We start from the raw sequence: 12,549 nt of genomic DNA on the forward strand, positions 1-12,549 counted from the left end.
GAAAGTGTGCTGTTTTCGGTTGTCTAACAACAATATTGCGTAAAATATTAGGAAACGCATAAAGTGACCTGGGCTTTCACTCAAGGTGAGTTACAAATCGATACGTTGATGTACCATAAAACTATATGGTTGTGTTAATAAGTTGCTGTGCTCAGAAAATGTATGTCTAAGCAAGCTTCTGGGCTCACGGGTAACTAACCTAGCATCCACGAATGCTAGTCTTGTTTGGGGGCTTGCGTGATACAGTACTAATAGTAGGCTGGCCTGACGGTCCGGGGACACCTTACATTTATTGGTTGCTTCACTTGCTTGATAAATATATAGTTCTAGATCTAGAGCATAACTGCTGCCTTTGAACCAGTCAACATGTTACGCACAGCCTGGGCCTGTTAGTTAACATTAGGCCAATTAATTGAAAACACAAGATCCCAATGGAAACAAACTTTATTGGGTTCAATCCTGTATATTTTGTATTAAACTGTGTTCTTAACTTCTTCTATGCTTTTTTTTGCAAGGTTAAAAGTATTCAATCAATCAATTAATCAACCAACCAACCAACCAATCAATCAATCAATGTCATATATTGAGAACTCATAGGCATTTCAAGGCAATTTCACTTTGTATCCTGAAACCTGTTCTAGCCATTATGATGAATGACCATGCACTAAACTTGACTAAAGCAAATGCTTCATTTTTTATTTTTTTTATCAGACAGGAGACAGCTAGCTGAAAGGTTAAGCTACTGTTACTAATTCATAATATTTGTATTAACTTAAAGTACTATAGTAACTTATAGTATTAAAATAAAGATGATGTACTAGTTATTGAGACCACCAGTTTCATGAAAAATTTGTAACAACTTATAAGCAGTATCCAACATGTTAAAGATAAACAGAACATTATTATTGATTGAATACAGTTGAAAACAGTTTGCAAAGAGAGGTACGGTGTCGTACAGATTTATACGAAAGAATACTAGGATAAAACTAAAGGATAACCCAGATAAGCTCTCAGAGCTTGTTTCCATTAGGGTCCTGTCTGTGTATTCAATTCATCGAGACGTTTAAATAGAAACAATAATGCAACAAGGGTAGGAGGGTAAAGGCCTATTCATACTCCAGTTTTTTACTAACCACCGAAACGTTGGTTAATTAAAAAAGAGATGTTTGGGACGGGTGAGCGATGACTGTGAGCTGTTTACCACCGCAGCGTGACATCATGTTGTAGTTTTTACCTAAAACTGGAGTATGAATAGGCCTTAAGGAGCCAAACTTAAGTCGAATAATAAAAACTGCAATTGTTACTTTTTTGACAATAGCCTAGACTTCATGAACAACTTGAATATCCCCTTTGGGAATAATGAGCCAGAACCAAGAGGAGGAAACCAATGGAACTATGCCCTACTGGTTCCCATGCTGGGACTGGCTGCATTCCGTAAGTTACTCACTCACAATAAATCATTGGTGTCAATATCTGGCACCTAGGTGCCAGATATTAAAAATATCAACTCAGGAATTTAAAAAATACCCCAAAAGGTAGCACATCCATAGATGGAAATGTGAGTAATTTGTCCTCCATTGATTTGAAAATGTGGATGTGCTTCCTTTTTTGGGATTTTTTTAAATTCCTACTTGTTCTATGTATACTGGACTTTGGGTCTAGCACTCCACTGAGAAAACCCATTGTTAATGCACAACCTTTCTTATTTAATTACAAATAGCATCTAGTTGCTTTCAGCTACTCAAGGAGTGTGAGAGTGAGTGAGTTGAGATTGTAATGGATTTTGAAGATGAGAATACTAACTGTCTTGACTGTATTCACATGAGTCAGACTCATCACAGATCACCTGTTTTTTTTTTGTTGTTTCTGTTGCAAACTATTTAAGCCACAGTATGATGGAAAATTTGATTACTCATATACCAGTCTCACACACATTTTACATCATACAATTCTACAATTTACAAGACTGTCCATTGATTTTCTGCTAATACATTTGTCCAAAACCCTTCAGGTTGGATCTGGAGCAGGGAGACTCAAAAAGAGATCCGTAACTTTAAAGAACAGTACAGCAAAGAAATGCTGACAGAGATCAGCGAAATGGAGGTACGGTACAGGGAGACCCTGACAGCGGAGCGTAAGCACATGGCCAAGCTGGAACTGGAGCTGGAGAAGGAGAGGCAAAGAGTTGAAGGCTACAAGATGGCACTAGTCTCCCAGAGCCAAAAGCTCATAGAAGAAAGGAAACAATTACAGCAGGTGAAAAGTTTTTGTCAGAAAGAGAGTGATTAAGAGGGAAAGCCTGGTAGTTTCTTGCGCTCTGCATAGCAGACATGCATGATAGTTAAGGGTTCCTATTTATAAATTACACATATGCAGGAAATTGAGAGAAGCAAAACAAGCAAAAATCTATAAATATAAATCCACAAATATCCCAGAGACTGTCTGTCCGGTGTAATTTCTCTCTTGCCCTATTGTTGCTTTACAAAGATTCAGGACACTAAAGGCTCATTCATAGTCTGGAATGGATTTTCAGTGGTGAGGTGACCACCGCTCCGGTGGTGAGCTGACCACCGGAGCTGAAATAACGTTGAGCAGTGGTGAGTAAAAACAGAGAGGCTGGAGCGGTGGCGGTGGTTTGCTCTTCACCGCGGCTCGTGACGTCATGTTGTAGCTCGGTGGTCACCTAACCACCGGAAATCCAGACTATGTATGAGCCTTTACTCTGTCCTTTCTCTCTGTAAATTGTAAAATCCTTAGTATTAACTGATGTACGGGTCCATTTGGTGACATTGCTCTGGATAAGAGTATGAGTAATGCTTGTAAATTGTTCTTCACTGTAAGGAACGAGAAAAGGAGTGGCAACAGCGGGCCACAGCCTCGTTGAAGGAGCTGGAGGATCAGCTTATGCAACGACAGGATGCCTATTGCTCCCCCTTCCTTCCTCGAACGATCCGGCTGGAAATAGAGAAGAAAATGCTGCTTAAGGCCACCAGGGAGCCCATCGAGGGAGTCCCGGATCTGGAGGCAGATCTGAAGAATATTTTTGAAAACGACAAGCATTGTGCAAAAAATAGAAATGTGGACCAGAGGAAGAATGGTAACCTCATGTGGGTATATCTCAAATACTGGCAGGAGCAGGTCAATGTTCAGAAACATGATACTGCAAAGTAGGTCATATCATATGGAGGTCAATCTCTAAGTGACCATAGAAAAATCACACACGTGTGAACTGAGTGGTGCAATTCCCCCCCCCCCCCCCCTCCCTCTCTCTCTCTCTCTCTCTCTCTCTCTCTCTCATTAGAGACACAGCACTACCCCTCTCTCTGTTTCTGGCGCCCCCTACTGCTATTAATAAGTCACATACTCGTGCTCATTCAGGTACACAAACAGGTACATACACGGACATTGCTGGTTGTATAGGTTGCACCACTCAAAAAAGCTGGTATTAGCACCATTCCCAATCTACATGATGGAAATTGACAGATAAATTGAATGGGCCATTTAGTGTATGTCTGATTTAAAACATAATAATTAAAGGGAAATTTCAACCAGATCCATATTTAGTTTTTAACTTGTAACTTTTCGTCAATCTTATAGCACCTCATGCCCCTTGCTATGATGAATATTGCACTACCAAGTAGCTACAGTATTTGAAGTGTATATGTTATTAAATGATTATGATGTTCTTTTTCAATGTCTGTTTATTTTGTATTTATTTTGTACAGTATGCTGTTTTTACACTGCATTAAAATATCAACACTTGACCTGACGTCAGTGAATTTATGTGTAGCTGTATGGGCCATGTGGATTATATTGTTATATATTGTTAATTTCCCCCAGTTCTACTTTATGATTTTGTCTGTCTGTCTGTCCAATTAGAACTCTCGTGTTGCCTGCATTGCACTGCACTCCAGATGACAATGTCAAACAGCCAATTGAATGGTGTCTGACACTGTTCACACACACACACACACACAAGTGAATTGTTATTGGCTGTAGCTACTAATCAACTAATGCATGTCCGCAGCACTATGCATGCGTCGTCGTGTGAGGTCAACAGTAATTTAACGTAACCGTGAACTGTGACTTTGACTTGACTCTCAGAGTGGAATTACAGAAAAGAAACAACAGTCAAATAGACATACTGTTATCATGGTCTTGATTTTCTCATGCCAATAACTGCACTTCCCATCCCATGTTATACTTTGTTTCCCCCTTCCTTATGTTCTACATGATGTACAGTATACCATGATTTGTGTTGCCCAAGTCACTGTCTTGCCATATGTATCACAGCTACCGAGAACCATCAGTCAGTGTGATGTCTAATGTCTTATTACGCCTACTTTATATTGTATCTATTTGGATGCACACCTGGTCTCTACATCTCTATGTAACATATTGGGTCTTGCCTTGACCGCAATGTCAGAAAATAATGGATTAAGAACTACATTGAAATGATATAGACAGAAACCAATTGGATAATAAATTATTGTTTCAAAAGATTATGTTGGTGTTTTTATGGCATAGTAGGCATACACATTTTTGTGAAGGTAAAAGATTAAACTCATAATTAACTCAACTTTATTGATGTTTTGGCCATGTGAAGGAATAAGGATACAACACTTGATTTATTTGCCGTAGCAATGCTGTTGCCAATAAGTTATGGTTTGTTGTTTGCTTTAAAATGGAAAGGAGAGGTCGCACAACTCGTAGTCCCGATGCCAAAAAACGTTTAATTTGCCAACGTTTCCACAAACGAGTTGGCGCATAACATAACTTTTGTTAGCAAACAAAGCAGCCTGTTCAATTTGGTGAACAAGCATGCTGCACGGCACATAACATATTCAGTATACATACAGTACTTAAAGTTTTATGTAAGGCACATTGAATTGCCTTTCTGTTCAAATGTGCTATTCAGTATCCAAATAAACACACTGGAACTCCATACTATTACAATAATTACATTATCTGAAAATGTGGTAAATGTATAGGAAATTCTACTTCTAAACTTCAACTGCAGTTGACAATGTGAGCAAACAAGTATTTATTGTCCTTATAGTCACTGGACTTTATGGTTTCACATTTAAAATTCAAATGTCTTAAGATTTGCAATATGCATAAGTAAGTTTCATTATTCATCAATACAGTGTCACCAAACATGATTATTACAATGTAAGTCCAGGTGAGACATTCACTATCATAGATAGATAGAGTAGATAGTTTTTATTAAAGTGTCCTACATCATAAGATGCCCAGCCCGCACAGGCTTACAAGACACTCACAAAATTGTACATATATAATAATACATATACACAAATAGACAGTTACTCATGGATACATCGTTCTCCAACGTAACTGCCATGCCTTCTCTATAAATTTTCCAAAAACAAAAACTATCAATTGCTACTTTCTACTGTTGTATTTGTTTTCTCACCAAATACTTAACTTACCGGTATACAGAACTTATTTCCTATTAAAGAACATCATACATCAGTCATATTACCTTCCATTTGCTCATACATTGTAAAATCACTTTCATTTGATTTTCATCAGTATAAACTAGTCTTCAAATTATCCAAATTCCCATCTCTGATACCATCCTCCCGCCACATTCTTTCCTGCACAGTGCACACACACATGCACGCACACACACACACACACACACACACACACACACACACACACACACACACACACACACACACACACACATGTATCATATATATATCACTGTATATGTATCTTTTCCCTTTTTGCTTATATATGATGAATTCCTGTTCTGTTCTTTAACTACATAGAAGTGTCTATTTGTATGTCTCTATATGTTTTGATGAATTGAACAATGTGGACCCTGTTGTAAACAAGTGTAATGCTTAATTGGGTCGTCCACTCACAGTTAACAGTCTCTGTATTGAGTTTGTGCTTGAAATGTACTGTAATTCTACAAACTGTTAATAAATATTTCAATCAATCAATCAATCACACACACACACACCATGCATGGAACCCCCTCACTCCCGCTTTGGAACCCGATGAGAAGTCTCCCTTGGAGATGACATGAGGCTGGAGGCTCTGAAATTCACTCTGATTGGCTTGGTGAGTTTTGGAAGGTCTTTAGTGATTGTTGAGACCTCCTGTTTATCCACACACACCATTAGTCACATGGTCCTGTCCCTCCATGGACCAGCAGGAGGAGATGGCTCGCAGTGTATTCCAGGGGGATTCTGCCCTTTGGAGCTTGAAGACCGGGGTAAGTAGGGACGTTTCCAGTAGCAGGTGGTGCTGGTGGTCTTTCATGACTCTTCCCTGGATGCCAAGCCTCAGTATTTGGCTGGGACATCTCTGAACCAGGAAGTGGATGACCTGTTGCTGCTCATAGCTCTCTCTGCGAGAGACATCTTTCTCAGACAGTGTCAGCCTGACATGTGTGTGCGCGCACACACACACACACACACACACACACACACACACACACACAATTTTTGATAATACATGTGATATAGAGCATAGCATAGATATTAGGCATACGCAATTACGCATACCAGTTTTACCTTCTCAACTTTCTCAGTGTTAAACTGTGACTGAAGAAACAAAAACTAATCCAAATGATTGATGATTATGGAAGGATACATGAAAGCTGCTATTTTACTGAAACCACTGTAACCATACACATTAAGTTGGTGTGTATTAAATGGAAGACAATATAGTAATAATACAAGATACCACTCCACAGGATAATAGAATAATAATAATACAAAATTATGCATCCACCTACTGGTGCTGTGGTCTTGTCTCCATTACCAGATCTAACCAATTTTCTTGGTATCTTTCTCTCTTAAGCTGGTCATCTTCTTGAACATCAGAATGGGAGTTCACCAGGTAGCTTCCTCCTCTGCTAACACAATGCATGGTGAGTTGTTGAGTAAGCTGTGTGTAAAAAGAAAAATGGTCTGATTCCTTATTCTTGTTCAGAATTAAGTGTCCACGGCCACAGGAAGATAGTGAATCAATCTAGTTGCTGTGACTATATACTGTATCTCCTCTTTGTAAGAAACGAATAATTTGTATTATGCAGATGTCCTACATCATTAAGATATCGATAAAAATCAGGATGCGTGTTTTGTCCTAAGTCCTAAGTCACAGATTTACTGCTCTACTGTATGTGTGAGAGAGACTGATCTAAGTTATGATTGTGTGCGTTTGAGTCTGTTGTGCCGAAGGGTCTGATATTTTGTGTGTGTTGCGCAACCACTTAAATATAAAGTTCTGGTTTCTATTCTTAGTCTTCTGCATCACACTGTAATGAACTCTGTGAATGTCCCCACTTCATCCATCCTGAAGGTTAGTTTCAGTAGAAGTGTGTGTGTGTGTGTGTGTGTGTGTGTGTGTGCATGCGTTCCCAGCTTTGGTGTCTAATATGACCACATTCATTTGCTATTTCATTCAGAAAGAATCTACTGCTAAGACCTAGCCTGGCTCCAGCCCCTGAATCGCTAGCCACATTAAAAAATTATGTTCAGGGAGTGAAACGAAATGAAAATTCAGGCTGAGTGTCAGGCTAGCTAAGACCACTAGATCAGAATAAATCTTTTCACACTCCTCAGATTTCTCTCACATTGATCAGAATGATCACTTGTTGAGGATGAATATAGGTGAAAGCAATTTGATCACAACTCACAGTCAATTTTTTACCTAAAAATATACTTTGTCACCTGCCTGTGGGCAAATGAAACTTGACTGATGATACTGTGCTATGCTGTGTATGTATTGCATTTGTTAACTACCCTAGCCTGGCTATATACGTTGCTGACCCAAGTCCCCCAGGTGTCTAGACTAAGTTACCTCCTTTTTCCCCTCTACTGTACTAAATCCTCTTCACTGAAAATATCTAGTGTTGCTTAACTTGCTTGTAGAATGTTCTCCCAAAATAGGGAGGCTAGTGAGGTTCATTCTTGTGGTTAAATTGTACTTTGTTCATCAAAATAGTACAAACCACAGCCATGAGCACAGAAATTATAATGCTCTGCATGGACCAAAAGATGACTTCATGGGCCATGGCCTTGAACTATAGGCATGGCATTGATGCATGCAGGATATCCATAAACATTCCTGGCCGGCTTCTCGTGTACCGGTGGTACATGTCCCGCAGACCGGCACCGGTCTGCATACCGGTGGTTGGGAACCGCTGGTGGTGTCTGTCTGGCTTGTTTTTAATCATCACAAGACAGTAAAACTAAAACAAAATTCTTCCTCCAATTGCTAAGCTACAGTACCATATACTCAACATCTGTTGAGCATTACACAGCTGTTTTCCTACATTTGTCATACATGAAAATATAACTATTAATATCACAATAGTAGTACACTGTATTAGTGAAAAGCCTATATACCAGTAACTTAAGGTACACTACACAAACACATTAGAGTTGATACTAATTAATGGTCTAATGATTAGACCATTAATTAGTATCAGGCGTAAATTAATGGGATCTCTTTAAGAATGAAAAGTGATCATCATAGGTCATAGTCAGGTTTCACTATTGCAGCCAAATCATTACACTTATACACAGCTGTGACATGGTGGTGACTGATATCTATCTCATAACATTTTGTAAAGAGTTCTCAAACTGGGGAACTGGAGCAGGCTGATTTTTCCCCTTACCATACCTCAAGGCTCCAACTAATTAAGTTCAGCTGTTGCATGCAGTCAGTCATACAGTATCACCAGAAATCTATCCCACACGTAAATCCTCTCATCATTTTCACCCTTGATACTGATCTTAAATTATTTGCACAGGAGCATCTACTGTGGGCCCAGACTTTCTCCTCCACAAAGGCAGTCTCACTCACACAATACACACATAAAGAACCTTGATAAATGCGGGGAAGTGGCCATTTTTATTTTATTCAGTATTGTTTTATTTTTATGTAAAGTGATTACAGAATTCACACGAGACTTTTAATAAAAGTTACCGGTTAGAGGGTAACTTTTATTAAAAGTCTCGTGTGAATTCTGTAATCACTTAAACTTACCCACCCTTTATACAAAATCTCTGATGAAATTAGCTGATCTACAAGCTCACAATATGCAGGCACAGGTTGTAGATCTGATATTTTCGTCATGTCTTGTGTTAAGTGTATTATTGCCATCTACATTTTCACACAGGACAAATTCTATGTACTATGTATTTAACCCATCCTAACCACAAATACTGAAAATCGTAATTTCACAAGATGATTTTCCAAAACATTGTATTAAAGATCCCAACACTAACATAATTTTTGCATCATTGTGACAGACCACATATTAGGTCATTCTACCATAATGAAATGTAACTTTGATTGCTGTCTACCGTGTTTTTATTGGACAGTGCCCAGCTTCATCTAATCTGTAAGAGTGAAACTGAGTAAGATGGACAAGATGATGTAACTGATCCAGGACACAGCACGTTCCAGGGGACACACAGACTGATACTTCATAGGTTAGTGACATGGCAACTACTTAATATGTGCCTAGAAACTATATTAATAGTTGCCATATAGCAGTAAATTGAATCTACAAATACAGAGGAATGGCCATTCATCCAAGTTTAGAAGAGCAAAATTATTTTCCACCATGTACAAAATAGTAGTCGTCACTAAAGTACCTCCTTTAAACTTATCATAACCACATTAATTGTCCCACTCTCCAGAGTTATTTATATCTAGGATTTGTCTAATTTTGCACTTACTAAATCAGATTTCATATGGTGACATGAAATAAAAAAAACTATTTAAAGCTAGTCTGTTTTATCCTGACAAAACCCCTTGTATAGTATATTGGAATATACAACTCATTGGCAATGTTTTCCAGAGGTTTCCAGAAGAAGAAACCTGAAAGAGTGAAATATTTGACTAATTCCTTCTGTTTGGTGAACTCTGCTGAGAGTAATCACTTACTCTTGACTGAATACCCCTCACCCCAATATGTAAATACATTTTCTAGCTTTTCTGCCCTACTTTTTGATTAGCCTTAAATTCGAAAATGAAAACTTTGCCACATTAATCTCTTCTACTCCAAAGACATGGAGTAGATGAGAGCCAGAACACAGAATGGACTTTTTACTCTGTAAGTCACACTCTTGTGAACTTGTGAGCTCAAAAATAAATCACAGATATAAAATAGGTAGTATACCAGCACTTTAATTAATTATTATCAAATGAGGGTTTTTTTTAGTCAAATAAACAGCAAATCAAATAACAGTAACAGTGTTGCTGTTATATTAGTAACAGTGTTAGTTCTATTCTGCATTAGCTGAACCAAGCAGGCCGTTTCCTGGTCAGCTCCACAATCCTCTTGCCTTTGTCCTGCTCCTGTGGCATCTCACCCTCATATAAGACCACGGTGTCGGTGGCGGGGGCCCTCAGTGGACCACCTTCCATGGCGTTAATCTGTCCACGGATCTTTGCCGTCTCCTTACGCACCTTCTCATAGCAGAACGAGCACAAAGTATGCTTCATCTTCAGGTGGCCACATTCTGGACAAGGTTCTATGTTGTTCTGGGAAGGCAAGGGGAGGTATTAATGAAATGGTGAGAAAGAGCATAAGAAACATTAGATAAACGTAATGGTAAAACATATTATTCTTACTATGATCAATTCAGTATCGAGGTGTGAAGTGTGATACACACCGCAACAACAATGGCAACAGAGTTTATGTTAAACTTTGAAACATTTCCCCTCAATCCTTTGATCTTTTTGTAATAAGATAAGACCTTTATCTTAATCCTATTGGCTAAATTGGCTATTGGGACAGCCGGCGGACCACGTCATCACGATCATGTCACTATGACTCAACCATAAGCATACAAGGAGTTCCCAATAAATACAGCTATAATATGGATGAGTGTGATGTCTAACCTCAATGTGTCTTCATGACATCAGACATCAGTGCTCTATATGAGCACAAAAAGGGGCATGTCCATATCTGGGCATATAGTACTGATGACATCAGGGATCTCCATATACGGGCATAAAAGGGACAAGGACTGACAAGATGGGCATAATCGGTGGTGAGAAGTAGGTGTGAGGCAGAGCCATAGAGTAAGACAAAGTTATGACATTGAGGGGGCAGAAAACATCATTTGTCCCTGTAAAGCATATAGACTCCAATGCTTTGGAAGTTTATGGTGTTTTTGTATTGAGTTGTGCTTGAAATGTACTGTAATTCTGCAAACTCTTAATTAATAAATCAATCAATGCATTCCGTAAACTTCCGGTTCAGGCCTTTGTCACTATTCGCCAGTGTTGTCGTAAAGCTCTGGTGTGAGGGACCTCTAGTTTGATGTTATTTTGTGACTACAGTATGCTTTATTCATTTAGGTAGAGGCCACTGGCGCCTTCAGGATTTTTGCCTCTCCTTGCAATGTACATATGCAAGGAGAGGCTCACTGCATCCTCACTGCTCTCTAGAGCAGTGAGGATGCTGCTTTTCTCTACCTTATAAATACTGACAAAATACAGGGCAATGTGACAAAGAAGGTGAAATCAAGCATATATTGAATGCTGTATACCATTAGTATAATAAACCATAGCTACTGTTCTCAATCTGCAGTTTTCCCTTTCAAAATATTCCTTCTTCTAGGATTCCACCTACAATTAAATAAAACTATCTTATAAAGGCAAAACACATTAAAAGTATTTGACCTAGTGTCAATGTTATACTGTGCCACATTCTCAAATGTGATTGTGACAAAGAGTAATGATGAGCAAGATCACAGTGCAAGATCCCATCATGTACCTTGACTTTTAGGAGTTTGCTGTCGGATCTCCTCCTGGTACGATTGACCTCTATGGTGCGCCTCTTCTTGGGTGCTGCCATCCAGAGGATGCTGTCCAGCAGATCGGGGGGCTGATCTGCTCTTTGCTGGTCCCCCTCGGGCATCTCCTCCTCCTCCTGCTGGGGTACCAGCTGAGGTAGGACATGGGATCCATTTACTACCAGCGCTGGAGCTAGAGAGTAGAGAAACAACAAATGGCAAATCATTAGTGCAATTTTAAAAGTATGTGACAGTCAGGAAGTAGACATCAATTCAATAACAAATAGAAAGATACATCGAACCAGAGAGAGAAATTGATCAGCACGTGTTTAAAGCGTTTAAACTTAACTCACCCAAATGTCTATCAAGCCCTGCTGCTTGTAGAAGTCTGCTTTCTATCCTTAACAATGACTGTCTGAGGTTCAATACTAGACCAGCCAAACTCAGCATATTATTTGATCGCTGCATGATGTTTCCCAAACAGTTCTGTGATGCAAGTAAAGACAACACACAGAAATAATACAAGAGAAAAGACTGCGACGGTCAATGACGATTTACGTCATCGATCCGCGACAGGAGCACGAATGATTTCTGACTCGACGAAACCCCCCCTCGGACGAAACACGTTTATTTTACATGACATTTTATATAACATATATATATACACATATATACATATACAACGAGAGAAGACAAACTGGTGGTTTGTTAATTTATTAAAACGTAAAGAAACAGAAATATATTTGACCTG

General features: G+C 39.0%; 3 protein-coding genes across 3 annotated transcripts; 1 reads left to right on the forward strand and 2 right to left on the reverse strand.

The window, feature by feature from the left end:
• The first annotated feature begins 2 nt into the window (after nt 1–2).
• Nucleotides 3–3,762, forward strand: ccdc127a (coiled-coil domain containing 127a). Its single transcript, XM_080767431.1, has 4 exons — nt 3–85; nt 1,319–1,434; nt 2,012–2,256; nt 2,842–3,762. Exons 2-4 carry the CDS (start codon nt 1,329–1,331, stop codon nt 3,169–3,171), a joined length of 681 nt encoding a protein of 226 aa, XP_080623557.1. The 5' UTR covers nt 3–85; nt 1,319–1,328; the 3' UTR covers nt 3,172–3,762.
• Nucleotides 3,763–5,195: 1,433 nt separating this feature from the next.
• On the reverse strand, nt 5,196–7,209 carry LOC308318510 (telethonin). The gene is given in 3 exon segments (XM_080768089.1): nt 5,196–6,144; nt 6,146–6,418; nt 6,776–7,209. Coding segments are annotated over 3 exon segments (540 nt in total). The 5' UTR covers nt 6,910–7,209; the 3' UTR covers nt 5,196–6,011.
• A 1,830-nt stretch (nt 7,210–9,039) lies between these two features.
• mrpl32 (mitochondrial ribosomal protein L32) lies at nt 9,040–12,331 on the reverse strand. Its single transcript, XM_080768088.1, has 3 exons — nt 12,152–12,331; nt 11,780–11,991; nt 9,040–10,539 (listed from the first exon to the last, which is right to left on the reverse strand). The coding sequence occupies exons 1-3, from the start codon at nt 12,264–12,266 to the stop codon at nt 10,291–10,293; spliced, it is 576 nt and encodes a 191-aa protein (XP_080624214.1). The 5' UTR covers nt 12,267–12,331; the 3' UTR covers nt 9,040–10,290.
• Nucleotides 12,332–12,549: the final 218 nt, after the last annotated feature.

Source organism: Protomyctophum bolini, assembly GCF_963924005.1.
Source record: "Protomyctophum bolini genome assembly, chromosome: 7".
NCBI lineage: Eukaryota > Metazoa > Chordata > Actinopteri > Myctophiformes > Myctophidae > Protomyctophum > Protomyctophum bolini.